Source organism: Salvelinus namaycush, chromosome 37, assembly GCF_016432855.1.
Source record: "Salvelinus namaycush isolate Seneca chromosome 37, SaNama_1.0, whole genome shotgun sequence".
NCBI lineage: Eukaryota > Metazoa > Chordata > Actinopteri > Salmoniformes > Salmonidae > Salvelinus > Salvelinus namaycush.
This window is the reverse complement of record NC_052343.1, coordinates 20,477,396-20,495,299: the sequence shown is the minus strand read 5'-3', so window position 1 is coordinate 20,495,299 and position 17,904 is coordinate 20,477,396. Positions and strand designations below refer to the sequence as shown.

At 48.4% G+C, this 17,904-nt stretch overlaps 1 protein-coding gene across 1 annotated transcript in view; it reads left to right on the top strand.

Moving 5' to 3' along the window:
• Positions 1-16,748, top strand: part of LOC120030900 (cyclin-dependent kinase 14) — a 124,230-nt gene extending 107,482 nt beyond the window's left edge. Inside the window, exons 9-11 of the mRNA XM_038976409.1 lie at positions 13,962-14,082; positions 16,558-16,651; positions 16,743-16,748. Coding sequence (XP_038832337.1) covers positions 13,962-14,082; positions 16,558-16,651; positions 16,743-16,748 — 221 coding nt within the window. The remainder of the gene's footprint in view (positions 1-13,961; positions 14,083-16,557; positions 16,652-16,742) is intronic.
• Positions 16,749-17,904: the final 1,156 nt, after the last annotated feature.

The following is a 17,904-nucleotide window of genomic DNA, read 5'->3' as shown; positions in this document are numbered from 1 at the left end:
TCTCTCTTCTCTCTCTATATCTCTCTTTCTCTCTCTCTTCTCTCTCTCTTCTCTCTCTCTCTCTTTCTCTTTCTCTCGCTTTGTCCTTTTTCTTTCTTTCTTTCCTCTCTCTCTCGCTCTCTCCATTTTTCTCGCTCTCTCGCTCTCTCTCTATCTTTCGTGTGTGTGTGTGTGTGTGTGTGTGTGTTAGACCTCTCCAGAAGCAGTAGCACCATATGGCTAGTCTCCTTTCATGGTGCCCAGCTCTGTAAATATGGTGCCCAGTTCTGTAAATACTACCCTCACGTTTTGACTGGTTTCCAGAGTCGGTAGAACTACCGGCTCAGACTGGCACCACATACCAGACAAAGACTGCCTCACAGGAAATGATCCCTCTATCTCTCTATCCCTCCATTCACCCCTCCATCCATCCCTCTAGCCACCCAGGCAGGGGGACACCTTCATCAATAATGTAAAACCCTCCTCATTATAGAGTAGACATATTACTGGAAGGCAATTAGAAAATAATGGACAACATGCTAAATGAGAAAGAATGGAAATCCCATGGAAATACTGCTGTGGATTCACACACACATAGACACGGTCAGCCTAGCCTAGGGGATCTCATTTAGATGCTGAGTAGAGGCTGTAGGCAGCGACGTGTGTGTGTTCTGAAAGGAGAGGAAGAGGGTACTGGGGAATGGGAAGGTGGATAGAAGGGAGAGGAGATGAGAAGGTAGTGGGAAATGGGGATAAGGGGGAGGCTTGAGGGGCTTGGAGAGAATCAAGGGGAGGGGAGAGAGGGGGAGAGGGGGGAGAAAAGGCTGACTGACTGTGGCATGGGTTCTGTGTCCCTGCTGGTTGATTTGCTTCTGGACCTGATCCAGAATCATCCTCAGTTTTTTGTGTTTCTCTGTCCTAATGAGTAGCACAAACAAAGGCAAACAAGTGAGGGTTATGAAAAGCTTAGATGGTTAGACTGAAGGACAGAACAAACTGAAGTAGTGTGTGTTTATGTGTGTTTTTACGATGGTGCCAAGGTGACGGTAATCACCTATCTCACACACACACACACACACACACACACACACACACACACACACACACACACACACACACACACACACACACACACACACACACACACACACACACACACACACACACTGTACTTCACTACACACACCCTCACTGGGGTCACTACGACACTTAACTCTCACAAGGGCCACAGACACACACACCTGCACGGCTTGAACTGTCACAAGTGTGTGTTACTGTGTAGTGTGTCAAGTGTGTATTGGTTTATAGCATGTTTGTCAAGTGTATGCAATAGACATTTGTGTTTTCATGCTTGACTATCATCAAAGAAGAGAGTCGTAACTAAGACATCGTTTCTTTGTGTGAGACTGAATTGCAAATGTTTGTGTGTGCTCATCTGTATGTGTGTGCTCCCGTACGTGTGTCTGTGTGTGTGTTTGTGTGTGTTGGGGTGTGTGTGTGTGTCTACAATCTCTCAACGGGGTGTGTCTCGTGTGGCGTGGATCATTCCCAGTCATACAGCTGTGGATATGATGCAAGATGGCGCCGGCAGAGATGGTCGCCTCGCTTCACGTCCTTAGGAAACTATGCAGTAATTTGTTTTTTTCTGTATTATTTCTTACTTTGTTATCTCAGAAAATCTTAAGTGCTATTACATACAGCCGGGAAGAACTATTGGATATAAAAGCGATGTCAACTTACTCACGACTTTCGGACGTTCACCCTGGACATTGGTTCCAATCCCAGAGGCCGACCCAAAACAACGTGGTCGCCGCAGGAGAGGCAGACGGAGCGGCCTCCTGGTTAGAAGGCGAGCACACCATCCACCGCTTCCGAGCATATTACTCGCCAATTTCCAGTCTCTAGACAACAAAGTGGACGAAATAGGGGCATGGGTTGCCTTCCAGAGAGACAACAGAGATTGTAACATTCTCTGTTTCACGGAAACATGGTTCACTCGGGATATGCTGTCAGAGTCGGTACAGCTACCGGGTTTCTTCATGCGTTTCGCTGACAGAAAAAAACATCTCTCTGGTAAGAAGAAAGGCGGGGGTGTATGCCTCATTATTAACGACTCATGGTGTAATCATAACAAAATGCAGGAACTCAAGTATTTTTGTTCACCTGACCTAGAATTCCCTACAATCAAATGCTGACCGCATTATCTCCCAAGAGAACTCTCTTCGATTATTGTCACAGCTGTGTATGTTCCCCCAAGCAGATACCTCGACGGCCCTGAAAGAACTTCGCTGGACTCTATGTAAACTGCAAACCATATATCCTGAGGCTGCATATATTGTAGCTGGGGATTTTAACAAAGCTATTTTGAGAGCAAGGCTACCTAAATTCTACCAGCACATTGATTGTTGTACCCGCTCGAGCAAAATACTGGACCACTGCTACTCTAACTTCTGTGATGCATACAAGGCCCTCCCCTGCCCTCCCTTTGGCAAATCTGACGATGACTCCATCTTGTTGCTCCCCTCCTATAGGCAGAAACTAAAACAGGAAGTGCCCATGCTTAGGTCTAGCCAATGCTGGTCTGACCAATCAGATTCCACGCTTCAAGATTACTTCAATTACGTGTACTGGGATATGTTCCGCGTAGTCTCAGACAATAACATCGACGTATACAATAACATCGACGTATACAATAACATCGATGTATCAGCGCCTCTTCAACCTCAGGAGGCTGCAGAAATTTGGCTTGTCACCTAAAACCCTCACAAACTTTTACAGATGCACAATTGAGAGCATCCTGTCGAGCTGTATCACCGCCTGGTACGGCAACTGCACCACCGTCAACCGCAGAGCTCTCCAGAGGGTGATGCGGTCTGCACAACGCATCACCGGGGACAAACTACCCGCTCTCCAGGACACCTACAGCACCCGATGTCACAGGAAGGCCATAAAGATCATCAAGGACAACCAACCAACAATGTTCACCGCGCTATCATTCAGAAGGCGAGGTCAGTACAGGTGCATCAAAGCTGGGACCGAGAGACTGATAAACAGCTTCTATCTAAAGGCCATCAGACTGTTAAACAGCCATCGCTAACATAGAGAGGCTGCTGCCAACATACAGACTCAAATCACTGGCCACTTTAATAAATTGATTTAATAAAGGTATCACTAGTCACTTTAAATAATGCCACTCTAATAATGTTTACATATCCTGTATATACTGTATTTTATATCATTTATTGCATCTTGCCTATGCCGCACGGCCATTGCGTATCCATATATTTATATGTACATATTCTTATTCCATCCCCTTACATTGTGTGTATAAGGTAGTCGTTGTGAATATGTTAGATTACTTGTTAGATATTACTGCACTGTCGGAACTAGAAGCACAAGCATTTCGCTACACTCGCATTAACATCTGCTAACCATGTGTATGTGACCAATAAAATCTGATTTGATATCTCAGTGTGTGTACTATGAGAGTCCTCTCCCTTCTCTCTCCTCAGAGCGGTGTCTCTCTCCTCTCTAATCCTGCTCCAGTCAATGGGCCCGGGGCCAACTCCATCTCTGCTAATTGTATCCATTGTATGGCAGCAGAAAAGGGAAAGTGGGTCTCTCCTCTCTCTCTCTGATTGTCTTTGTTCTCTGCCCTGCTGTGTGTAGGAGCCTCACAAAGTCCATTTCCTCCATTTCCTCCACGATCATACTTTATTATGTCTGGCTGTATGGGGGCCTCACCTTCAAACAGACGCAGACTACTGTGGGCGGTATTATAAGACTATCAACATGTTCTGTGCTGAGCTTGTAGTGAAGCAGAACAAACAAATGTCCCCTAGATACCCTGAAAACAATGCTGCAAATTACAATCATCTTGCAAATACCTATCCAAATACATATACAGCCATTGGTTTAACAATCAACCAATAGATACAGTACATTGCAGTGATGATGTTACTTGTTCTATACTGTATCCACAAAAATGTTAGCTTTGAAGACACTGTATTATCTTCCTCCCTCCCTTGTCAGGTTGTGTGTGTGTGTGTGTGTGTGTGTGTGTGTGTGTGTGTGTGTGTGTGTGTGTGTGTGTGTGTGTGTGTGTGTGTGTGTGTGTGTGTGCTGGAGGGCACTGTTTTGTTTCTTCCCTAGGGATTCGATTTGAGTCACTCGGAACGTTGGGATTGGTGTGTGTGCGCGAGTGTGTGTTGTAGTGATATAGTTTGAAGACAGCTGGTGAGGATAATGATCTGTGGAGAGTGCAGCAATGTGACAATGGAGATGCAGGAATCTGGTTGGAACGTTGGAGGAATCCTCATGGAGCACCAGGACTTCCCGTGTGCTGTTAGCTACACCCGACACAGGCCCTACAGGGAGTGTGTGTGTGTGTCTGTCTGTCTGTCTGTCTGTCTGTCTGTCTGTCTGTCTGTCTGTCTGTCTGTCTGTCTGTCTCTGTCTGTCTGTCGGTGCATGTACTGTATGCATGTATGCAGGGAATGACCTGACTGGGATGTGTGCTGTTTGCTGCCTATCTCATTGCGGATCACTTAGTGTGGTGAAATGGGCTGTGATAGACAGACAGAGAGACCGGCTGTGATAGACAGACAGAGAGACAGGCTGTGATAGACAGACAGAGAGACAGGCTGTGATAGACAGACAGAGAGACAGGCTGTGATAGACAGACAGAGAGACAGGCTGTGATAGACAGACAGAGAGACAGGCTGTGATAGACAGACAGAGAGACAGGCTGTGATAGACAGACAGAGAGGCAGGCTGTGATAGACAGACAGAGAGACCGGCTGTGATAGACAGACAGAGAGACCGGCTGTGATAGACAGAAAGAGAAGACAGGCTGTGATAGACAGACAGAGAAGACAGGCTGTGATAGACAGACAGAGAGACAGGCTGTGATAGACAGACAGAGAGACATGCTGTGATAGACAGACAGAGAGGCAGGCTGTGATAGACAGACAGAGAGGCAGGCTGTGATAGACAGACAGAGAGGCATGCTGTGATTGACAGACAGAGAGACAGGCTGTGATAGACAGACAGAGAGACAGGCTGTGATAGACAGACAGAGAGACAGGCTGTGATTGACAGACAGAGAGGCAGGCTGTGATAGACAGACAGAGAGGCAGGCTGTGATAGACAGACAGAGAGGCAGGCTGTGATAGACAGACAGAAAGACAGACTGTGATAGACAGACAGAGAGGTGGCTGTGATAGACAGACAGAGAGGCATGCTGTGATAGACAGACAGAGAGGCAGGCTGTGATATACAGACAGAGAGACATGCTGTGATATACAGACAGAGAGACAGGCTGTGATAGACAGACAGAGAGGCAGGCTGTGATAGACAGACAGAGAGACATGCTGTGATAGACAGACAGAGAGGCAGGCTGTGATAGACAGACAGAGAGACATGCTGTGATAGACAGACAGAGAGACATGCTGTGATAGACAGACAGAGAGACAGGCTGTGATAGACAGACAGAGAGGCAGGCTGTGATAGACAGACAGAGAGACAGGCTGTGATAGACAGACAGAGAGACATGCTGTGATAGACAGACAGAGAGACATGCTGTGATAGACAGACAGAGAGACATGCTGTGATAGACAGACAGAGAGACATGCTGTGATAGACAGACAGAGAGACAGGCTGTGATAGACAGACAGAGAGGCAGGCTGTGATAGACAGACAGAGAGGCAGGCTGTGATAGACAGACAGAGAGACAGGCTGTGATAGACAGACAGAGAGGCATGCTGTGATTGACAGACAGAGAGACAGGCTGTGATAGACAGACAGAGAGACAGGCTGTGATAGACAGACAGAGAGACAGGCTGTGATTGACAGACAGAGAGACAAGCTGTGATAGACAGACAGAGAGACAAGCTGTGATAGACAGACAGAGAGACAGGCTGTGATAGACAGACAGAGAGACAGGCTGTGATTGACAGACAGAGAGACAGGCTGTGATAGACAGACATAGAGACATGCTGTGATAGACAGACAAAGAGACAGGCTGTGATGGACAGACAGAGAGACAGGCTGTGATAGACAGACAGAGAGACAGGCTGTGATAGACAGACAGAGAGACAGGCTGTGATAGACAGACAGAGAGACAGGCTGTGATAGACAGACAAAGAGACAGGCTGTGATGGACAGACAAAGAGACAGGCTGTGATGGACAGACAGAGAGACAGGCTGTGATAGACAGACAGAGAGATAGGCTGTGATAGACAGACAGAGAGACAGGCTGTGATAGACAGACAGAGAGACATGCTGTGATAGACAGACAGAGAGACATGCTGTGATAGACAGACAGAGAGGCAGGCTGTGATAGACAGACAGAGAGACAGGCTGTGATAGACAGACAGAGAGGCAGGCTGTGATAGACAGACAGAGAGACAGGCTGTGATAGACAGACAGAGAGGCAGGCTGTGATAGACAGACAGAGAGGCAGGCTGTGATAGACAGACAGAGAGACAGGCTGTGATAGACAGATAGAGAGACATGCTGTGATAGACAGACAGAGAGGCAGGCTGTGATAGACAGACAGAGAGGCAGGCTGTGATAGACAGAAAGAGAGGCAGGCTGTGATAGACAGACAGAGAGACAGGCTGTGATAGACAGACAGAGATAGGCTGTGATAGACAGACAGAGAGACAGGCTGTGATAGACAGACAGAGAGGTGGCTGTGATAGACAGACAGAGAGACAGGCTGTGATAGACAGACAGAGAGACAGGCTGTGATAGACAGACAGAGAGGCAGGCTGTGATAGACAGACAGAGAGGCAGGCTGTGATAGACAGACAGAGAGACAGGCTGTGATAGACAGACAGAGAGACAGGCTGTGATATACAGACAGAGAGACATGCTGTGATAGACAGACAGAGAGGCAGGCTGTGATAGACAGACAGAGAGACATGCTGTGATAGACAGACAGAGAGGCAGGCTGTGATAGACAGACAGAGAGACATGCTGTGATAGACAGACAGAGAGACAGGCTGTGATAGACAGACAGAGAGGCAGGCTGTGATAGACAGACAGAGAGACATGCTGTGATAGACAGACAGAGAGGCAGGCTGTGATAGACAGACAGAGAGACATGCTGTGATAGACAGACAGAGAGACAGGCTGTGATAGACAGACAGAGAGGCAGGCTGTGATAGACAGACAGAGAGGCAGGCTGTGATAGACAGACAGAGAGGCAGGCTGTGATAGACAGACAGAGAGGCAGGCTGTGATAGACAGACAGAGAGACAGGCTGTGATAGACAGACAGAGAGACAGGCTGTGATAGACAGACAGAGAGACATGCTGTGATAGACAGACAGAGAGACATGCTGTGATAGACAGACAGAGAGACATGCTGTGATAGACAGACAGAGAGACATGCTGTGATAGACAAGCTGTGATAGACAGACAGAGAGACAGGCTGTGATAGACAGACAGAGAGACAGGCTGTGATAGACAGACAGAGAGGTGGCTGTGATAGACAGACAGAGAGACATGCTGTGATAGACAGACAGAGAGGCAGGCTGTGATAGACAGACAGAGAGGCAGGCTGTGATAGACAGACAGAGAGACAGGCTGTGATAGACAGACAGAGAGACAGGCTGTGATAGACAGACAGAGAGACATGCTGTGATAGACAGACAGAGAGACATGCTGTGATAGACAGACAGAGAGACATGCTGTGATAGACAGACAGAGAGACAGGCTGTGATAGACAGACAGAGAGGCAGGCTGTGATAGACAGACAGAGAGACAGGCTGTGATAGACAGACAGAGAGACAGGCTGTGATAGACAGACAGAGAGGCAGGCTGTGATAGACAGACAGAGAGGCAGGCTGTGATAGACAGACAGAGAGACAGGTTGTGATAGACAGACAGAGAGACAGGCTGTGATAGACAGACAGAGAGGCAGGCTGTGATAGACAGACAGAGAGACAGGCTGTGATAGACAGACAGAGAGGCAGGCTGTGATAGACAGACAGAGAGGCAGGCTGTGATAGACAGACAGAGAGACAGGCTGTGATAGACAGATAGAGAGACATGCTGTGATAGACAGACAGAGAGGCAGGCTGTGATAGACAGACAGAGAGACATGCTGTGATAGACAGACAGAGAGGCAGGCTGTGATAGACAGACAGAGAGACAGGCTGTGATAGACAGACAGAGATAGGCTGTGATAGACAGACAGAGAGACAGGCTGTGATAGACAGACAGAGAGGTGGCTGTGATAGACAGACAGAGAGACAGGCTGTGATAGACAGACAGAGAGACAGGCTGTGATAGACAGACAGAGAGGCAGGCTGTGATAGACAGACAGAGAGGCAGGCTGTGATAGACAGACAGAGAGACAGGCTGTGATAGACAGACAGAGAGACAGGCTGTGATATACAGACAGAGAGACATGCTGTGATAGACAGACAGAGAGGCAGGCTGTGATAGACAGACAGAGAGACATGCTGTGATAGACAGACAGAGAGGCAGGCTGTGATAGACAGACAGAGAGACATGCTGTGATAGACAGACAGAGAGACAGGCTGTGATAGACAGACAGAGAGGCAGGCTGTGATAGACAGACAGAGAGACATGCTGTGATAGACAGACAGAGAGGCAGGTTGTGATAGACAGACAGAGAGACATGCTGTGATAGACAGACAGAGAGACAGGCTGTGATAGACAGACAGAGAGGCAGGCTGTGATAGACAGACAGAGAGGCAGGCTGTGATAGACAGACAGAGAGGCAGGCTGTGATAGACAGACAGAGAGGCAGGCTGTGATAGACAGACAGAGAGACAGGCTGTGATAGACAGACAGAGAGACATGCTGTGATAGACAGACAGAGAGACATGCTGTGATAGACAGACAGAGAGACATGCTGTGATAGACAGACAGAGAGACATGCTGTGATAGACAGGCTGTGATAGACAGACAGAGAGACAGGCTGTGATAGACAGACAGAGAGACAGGCTGTGATAGACAGACAGAGAGGTGGCTGTGATAGACAGACAGAGAGACATGCTGTGATAGACAGACAGAGAGGCAGGCTGTGATAGACAGACAGAGAGGCAGGCTGTGATAGACAGACAGAGAGACAGGCTGTGATAGACAGACAGAGAGACAGGCTGTGATAGACAGACAGAGAGGCAGGCTGTGATAGACAGACAGAGAGGCAGGCTGTGATAGACAGACAGAGAGGCAGGCTGTGATAGACAGACAGAGAGACATGCTGTGATAGACAGACAGAGAGACATGCTGTGATAGACAGACAGAGAGACATGCTGTGATAGACAGACAGAGAGACAGGCTGTGATAGACAGACAGAGAGGCAGGCTGTGATAGACAGACAGAGAGACAGGCTGTGATAGACAGACAGAGAGACAGGCTGTGATAGACAGACAGAGAGGCAGGCTGTGATAGACAGACAGAGAGGCAGGCTGTGATAGACAGACAGAGAGGCAGGCTGTGATAGACAGACAGAGAGACAGGTTGTGATAGACAGACAGAGAGACAGGCTGTGATAGACAGACAGAGAGGCAGGCTGTGATAGACAGACAGAGAGGCAGGCTGTGATAGACAGACAGAGAGACAGGCTGTGATAGACAGACAGAGAGACAGGCTGTGATAGACAGACAGAGAGACAGGCTGTGATAGACAGACAGAGAGGCAGGCTGTGATAGACAGACAGAGAGACAGGTTGTGATAGACAGACAGAGAGACAGGCTGTGATAGACAGACAGAGAGGCAGGCTGTGATAGACAGACAGAGAGGCAGGCTGTGATAGACAGACAGAGAGGCAGGCTGTGATAGACAGACAGAGAGACAGGCTGTGATAGACAGAGAGACATGCTGTGATAGACAGACAGAGAGGCAGGCTGTGATAGACAGACAGAGAGACAGGCTGTGATAGACAGACAGAGAGACATGCTGTGATAGACAGACAGAGAGGCAGGCTGTGATAGACAGACAGAGAGACAGGCTGTGATAGACAGACAGAGAGACAGGCTGTGATAGACAGACAGAGAGGCAGGCTGTGATAGACAGACAGAGAGGCAGGCTGTGATAGACAGACAGAGAGACAGGCTGTGATAGACAGACAGAGAGACGGGCTGTGATAGACAGACAGAGAGACGGGCTGTGATAGACAGACAGAGAGGCAGGCTGTGATAGACAGACAGAGAGACAGGCTGTGATAGACAGACAGAGAGACAGGCTGTGATAGACAGACAGAGAGGCAGGCTGTGATAGACAGACAGAGAGACAGGCTGTGATAGACAGACAGAGAGGCAGGCTGTGATAGACAGACAGAGAGACAGGCTGTGATAGACAGACAGAGAGGCAGGCTGTGATAGACAGACAGAGAGGCAGGTGGCTGGTGATCCACCACATACCTTTAGGTATTACTACTGTATATGAGAGGAGAAGTGGGGAGAATCACAGGAAGTTGAAAAGCCCATGTCTGGATGGATGAATTCATTCAGCATGTGAGCCAACTGTCTCTCAGGGGATTTTCTTAGCAGAGGAAATAAAACATTTTTCTGATCCTAAACACTAGTTTTGCTTGTTTGAGTGTGTATGTGTGTGTACATGTGTGTGTGTGTGTGTGTGTGTTTGATAAGCAAAGGGGAATCTAAATGTTAATGTCCTGATCCCAGACCATGAAGAAGCAATAGCAGTATGCATGCCACCGCCATGTTGACACACACACACCAGCACGCACACACACGTCACACATTACCCAGATTCTATCAGACCAGACATAAATTACCTGCCAAGCGCACACAATCAGTTATTGCCACCAGAAACCCGTGCAAGTATGCAAAATTACCTCCAAAGTATTATAGCATATTTTAAAGCCATTTTATACCTAGTTTTGTTATATATATATTTGAGATATGAGCAGGGGGTATTATTACATATCACGCAATCAGACATTCATCATCATATATTAGACTGGGATGATGCAGGAGAGGAGTGACACATTATTTAATTGACCCTGTTTTCTATTCTGGCTACACATTTCATGACGGAAACAAGTTGTGTATTTGCAGCATCTGCAAGATTGTTTTTCAGTGTTTTTTTGTAATGATAAATGCAGTTTATTTTTTATTTTTATAATTTGTTTGGTATATCTTGTTTCTTTCTCCCCATGGATTTATCGTAGCTTTAGACATAGCAGCCGAGGAGGTGGGGAGGAGGAGGAGGAAGATGAGGAAGATGAGGAGGAGGCTACACAGAGATATCTGAAAGTCATTTGACTTCAGAGTGAACTTCAAAAGAAGGCTTGGGTTGTTTGTCCCAGGGGGGATATGGAGTCGATTTCAGTCTCCTCTCTGGCTGTATTCTTCTTCAACCCCCTCTTCTCTTCCTCCTCCTCTCCTGCCCTCTGTTCTCTGACCCCTGGTGTTGCCATGGGGACACAGTGTGATGTATAATTCACTACTGAATTTCACACCCAGGGCTACCTGTATGTATGTGTGTGTGTGTGTGTGTGTGTGTGTGTGTGTGTGTGTGTGTGTGTGTGTGTGTGTGTGTGTGTGTGTGTGTGTGTGTGTGTGTGTGTGTGTGTGTGTGTGTGTGTGTGTGTGTGTGTGTGTGTGTGTGTGTGTGTGTGTGTGTGCTTGCCTGCGTATACGTGCGTGGGTGTGTGACCTTCATCCCGGGACGACCTGGAATGGAAGGCCAGCCAGGAGCCACACCGGTTGTATAGTGTGAAACTGTCGTCTCAATGCCAGGAGTGTCAGTGTTTGAAGGTATGAAGGTGGTTGTGTGCGTTGGTGCATGTGTGTGAAGCCTGGGGGTCAGGCCTTTTGAAATGGAGCCTCTCGCTGCAGTAGGTCTCTCAGGTGTTCTCTGATGTAGAATGTCAGGGCCACCGGGCAGTCACCATTTTATAGAAAGAGCAATGTATCTATCCCCCTGTTTTGTGCTGTTACCGTGGTGACTACGCTGGAGGAGAGGAGGAAAGGGAATCCAATCATCTAGGTCCTGGAGTGTAAATACAGTACACACCCCCACTATTTCCTATCACTCCCTCTCTTTCTCCCTCCCTCCCTTTCTACCTCCATCCCTCTACCTTCCCTCCCTCCCTTTCTCCCTCATCCCTCTCCTCCATCTACCTTCCCTCCCAGCCTTTCTCCCTCCATCCCTCTCCTCCCCCTACCTTCCCTCCCTTCCTTTCTCCCTCCATCCCTCTCCTCCATCTACCTTCCCTCCCTGCCTTTCTCCCTCCATCCCTCTCCTCCATCTACCTTCCCTCCCTCCCTTTCTCCCTTCATCCCTCTCCTCCCTCTACCTTCCCTCCCTGCCTCTCCTCCATCTACCTTCCCTCCCTCTCTTTCTCCCTCCCTCCCTCCCTCCCTCCATCCCTCTCCTCCATCTACCTTCCCTCCCTGCCTTTCTCCATCCCTCTACCTTCCCTCCCTCCCTTTCCCTCCATCTACCTTCCGTCCCTTCCTTTCTCCCTCCATCCCTCTCCTCCATCTACCTTCCCTCCCTGCCTTTCTCCCTCCATCCCTCTCCTCAACCTTCCCTCCCTGCCTTTCTCCCTCCATCCCTCTCCTCAACGTTCCCTCCCTGCCTTTCTCCCTCCATCCCTCTCCTCAACCTTCCCTCCCTGCCTTTCTCCCTCCATCCCTCTCCTCCATCTACCTTCCTTTCCTTTCCTCCCTGCCTTTCTCCCTCCATCCCTCTCCTCCATCTACCTTCCTTTCCTCCCTGCCTTTCTCCCTCCATCCCTCTCCTCCCTCTACCTTCCCTCCCTCCCTTTCTCCCTCCATCCCTCTCCTCCATCTACCTCCCCTCCCTGTCTTTCTCCCTCCCTCCATCCCTCTCCTCAACCTTCCCTCCCTGCCTTTCTCCCTCCATCCCTCTCCTCCCTCTACCTCCCCTCCCTGTCTTTCTCCCTCCATCCCTCTCCTCAACCTTCCCTCCCTGCCTTTCTCCCTCCATCCCTCTCCTTCCTCTACCTTCCCTCCCTGCCTTTCTCTCTCCATCTCTCTATCATTCAGATGAACCTACAGCCAGACAACCCATATACTGTAACTACCCCATCAGTCTATTATTCTGGTATTTTTATGATGATTAGATCTCTTCTCCCTGCTCCTACCCTGCGTTAACCTCCCAGTCCCCCCTACACACACACACACCTCACAGCACCCGCAGTGTAAATGATAGGCTCTCAGTGTTTCTGGGATATTGGTCTCTCCTCTCTGTGACACAGCCTATTGTTTACAGGTCAGATTAGTCTGTAAATTATAGTGTTAGACTGTGAGGAAGCCTGGCTCAACCTCCCTCTCTCCTGGAAGCCTGGGTCTGTTCTGGCATAGGGACATGTTAACTACCCCCCCCCCCCACACACACACAGGGGGCTGGCAAAAGGGGCAGGAAGTCTTGGCTGTTTAAGCTAAATGCTTTAATGAACCAGTCTCACCTCCTGGGAGGACAGCTAGCTAAATGCCACCAGACTCATTAAAACTAGCTGGCTCTGCATTGCCAGCACACGCATGCACCCACCCACACACACACTCACACACACACACACACACACACACACACACACACACACACACACACACACACACACACACACACACACACACACACACACACACACACACACACACACACACACACACACACACACACACACACACACACACACATATAGTTCACACATAATACTGTACCGTCAGCTTAAGGAGCGGTGCCCTTGATGTTAGATGTAGTGTATGGAGATGGTCTGTTGTAGCTTTGAGTCTGATTGGTATTCTGATAGCACTGGTCCTGTTGGTACCCAGGGTCCATGTCAAAGAGCACCTCAGGCAAGACCTGCTCTGCTTTGCACCAGTCAGCTTTTCTCTCATCTTATGGAGCCTCAGTAGAGGGCATTCAATGATAAAGTTAACAAATACAGTGTGTTTCTGTTCCCACTATTTGTTCCTTACAGTGTGTGTGTGTTCTCTCTTGCAGGTCTGGCACGGGCTAAGTCTGTCCCCAGCCACACCTACTCCAATGAGGTGGTGACCCTGTGGTACCGCCCCCCTGATGTCCTCCTGGGATCCACAGACTACTCCACCTGCCTGGACATGTGGTGGGTAGTACCACTGACCTTTAACCCCTGACCCCCTACCTCTTGCCACATCCCTCTCCACAACAGGGAGAATACTTCCTCCTCTAGATCAGATGAGGTGTGAACCCCACAGAGAGCCACAGACAGCTGTGTGAATGTGTTCCATAGGGAGGTGAGGGAGAGACCTGGCCATGTCTCTATCTGGGGTTGAGGAGAAGTGAGAGACCTGGCCTGGCTGAGACTGAGGCTCAGTATGGACAGACAGGGGAATTTGCTGTGGACATGGACAGATAGAGGCCTTCCTGTGGCGACAGACAGACAGCTTTAGTCAGTATATGGACAGGGGTCTTTCAGAACTGCCGTCCAGGCTGTGAAATGAACCGTGACCACATCGATCTGGACAGGCAGTCCTCGAGGACGCCCCTTTCCAAGGACCCGAGCTGCATCCCACCGCGGGCAATTAAAGCATAGTGGGGGAGAGGGAGAGGCAGGGGGTTAGGTGGGCAGTAGAGCAGGTGGGCAAATCCTTAGGGCTCTTTTCCACTCCACCGAGACTGGAGCCACTCAACATAGAAAGACCTATACCGTCACTTAGAAAGCAGTGTTCCATGAACAAGCAACGCTCATATCGACCGCAGTGTGCTCAGTGCTGGGTCATTGGTTTGGGTAACAGTCTGTCCCATATCCGTCAAACCCCTGACAGGTTAAAGGATCAGATCTGGAAGACAGGAGGAAAGGGAAGAAAAGGGTGGAACAAAACAGGGATTCTTCCTCTAGTCTATTTGTATGGCTGTTATCGCCTCAGTGAGCCTGCCGTTTCACCAGGCACCTGTCAGTCAAGCTGACACTGTGGACACAGACAGACAGCCCAGCCAGACAGACAGAGAGAGGTGTGACAAGGAGAGTGGAGGATGTGGTTGAAACCCTGTTGTTTTCACACTGTTAGTAGCAGGTTTGATCCCTCTCCCTGCCAAGCCAAACCTCTGTGTCTGATTAAACACCAGTCTCTATATAAAGATCTAAGAAAAATCTGAACAGTTTGCTGATGAAAATGTATTGTTCAACCCAGCACCTACTTCTATCCATTGGACTTCTAGAAATGTATAGGGCTCTTCCTGGTCTATTATGGAGACGGATGACGTTTTCAAAAAGGAATTAAGGTGTGTGGTGTGTTAAGGGGGATGAAAATGATGCTGGTGCTTGTCTCTCTCTCTCTTTCTCCCTCCCTCTCTCTTTCTCTCTCTCTCCCTCTCTATTTATATTCATTCATCTTTCTGTATTATCTGTGTGGCTGCTCAACCGTAGCTGGGTCATGCAGAGATGGAGGAAAAGAGGGAGGGAGTAGTGTGCACTGGGCCAGAACGTGAATCTGTCAGGAAACAATAGTTCTCTGACAAATGGGCTCTGACACCTGTTTAAACCTACACACACATACACACCACTCTCCAGAACTGGCCACCTCTCTTTTTCCATCCCTCTCTCTTTCTCTCTCCACTGGGCATCCCATTATCCAACCATCACCACCTCAGATGTCACACAGAGTTAGTCTTCTGAACAAACACTTTACTGGAGCTAAATCCTCTAGGAAATCAAGACATCAACCATAGATTTAGATGGAAATTAAGATATTCCCCAAGAGTGAACCATTTGTCTTTCAAAATATACTGTGCTCTTCTACAAAGCCATTTGAGTACACTATAGATGAAATAATGATGCATTGTAGTTGTGGAGGCTAGTATTCTTCAGAGAGGGGTTCAAATGTTTACTGCTGATGGCTCTGGAGCTCTCCAACTCTGTTGATGCTGTCTGTGTGTCTCTAATGGGGATGCTGTCTGTGTGTCTCTAATGGGGATGCTGTCTGTGTGTCTCTAATGGGGATGCTGTCTGTGTGTCTCTAATGGGGATGCTGTCTGTGTGTCTCTAATGGGGATGCTGTCTGTATGTCTCTAATGGGGATGCTGTCTGTGTGTCTCTAATGGGGATGCTGTCTGTATGTCTCTAATGGGGATGCTGTCTGTGTGTCTCTAATGGGGATGCTGTCTGTGTGTCTCTAATGGGGATGCTGTCTGTGTGTCTCTAATGGGGATGCTGTCTGTGTGTCTCTAATGGGGATGCTGTCTGTGTGTCTCTAATGTGGATGTTGTCTGTGTGTCTCTAATGGGGATGCTGTCTGTGTGTCTCTAATGGGGATGCTGTCTGTGTGTCTCTAATGGGGATGCTGTCTGTGTGTCTCTAATGTGGATGCTGTCTGTGTGTCTCTAATGTGGATGCTGTCTGTGTGTCTCTAATGGGGATGCTGTCTGTGTGTCTCTAATGGGGATGCTGTCTGTGTGTCTCTAATGGGGGTGCTGTCTGTGTGTCTCTAATGGGGATGCTGTCTGTGTGTCTCTAATGGGGATGCTGTCTGTGTGTCTCTAATGGGGATGCTGTCTGTGTGTCTCTAATGGGGATGCTGTCTGTGTGTCTCTAATTTGGATGCTGTCTGTGTCTCCCCAGGGGTGTAGGGTGCATCTTCATTGAGATGATCCAAGGAGTGGCAGCTTTCCCTGGGATGAAGGATATCCAGGATCAGCTGGAGAGGATATTCCTGGTGAGTCAGCTGTGTGTTTGTGTGCGTGTGTACGTACGTGCACAATATGTCTATGCTGTCTCTGATACACAACATCTCCATCTCCTCTCAGTTGTGAACCAATAGGAAACAGTCTCACTTTGAGCACTTTTTAATTTATTTAACCTTTATTTAACTAGGCAAGTCAGTTAAGAACAAATTCCTATTTACAATGACGGCCTACCAAAAGGCAAAAGGCCTCCTGCAGGGACGGGGGCTGGGATTGAAAATAAAAATATAGGCTAAAACACACATCACGACAAGAGAGACACCACAACACTACATAAAGAGAGACATAAGTCAACAACACATCATGGCAGCAACACATGACAACAACACGGTAGCAACACAACATGGCAGCAGCACAACATGGTAGCAGCACAAAATATGGTACAAACATTATTGGGCACAGCCAACTCCACAAAGGGCAAGAAGGTAGAGACAACAATACATCATGCGAAGCAGCCACAACTGTCAGTAAAAGTGTCCATGATTGAGTCTTTGAATGAAGATATGGAGATAAAACTGTTCAGTTTGAGTGCTTTTTTTCAGCTCGTTCCAGTCAATAACTGCAGCGAACTGAAAAAAGGAGCGACCCAGGGATGTGTGTGCTTTGGGGACCTTAAACAGAATGTGACTGGCAGAACAGGTGTTGTATGTGGAGGATGAGGCCTGCAGTAGATATCTCAGATAGGGGGGAGTGAGGTCTAAGAGGGTTTTATAAATAAGCATCGGGTATACAGAGATGACCAGTTTACAGAGGAGTATAGAGTGCAGTGATGTGTCCTATAAGGAGCATTGGTGGCAAATCTGATGTCCGAATGGTAAAGAACATCTTCCCGCTCGAGAGCACCCTTACCTGCCGATCTATAAATTACCTCTCCTTGATCTAGCATGGGTAGGATGGTCATCTGAATCAGGGTTAGTTTGGCAGCTAGGGTGAAAGAGGAGCGATTACGATAGAGGAAACCAAGTCTAGATTTAACCTTAGCCTGCAGCTTGGATATGTGCTGACAGTTTACCATCTAGCCATACTCCCAAGTACGTGTATGAGGTGACTACCTCAAGCTATAAACCCTCATAGGTAGTTTTCACACCGGTGGGGAGAGGGGCATTCTTCTTACTAAACCACATTACCTTTGTTTTGGAGGTTTCAGAACAAGGTTAAGGGCAGAGAAAGCTTGTTGGACACTAACAAAGCTTTGTTGTAGAGCGTTTAACACAAAATCCAGGGT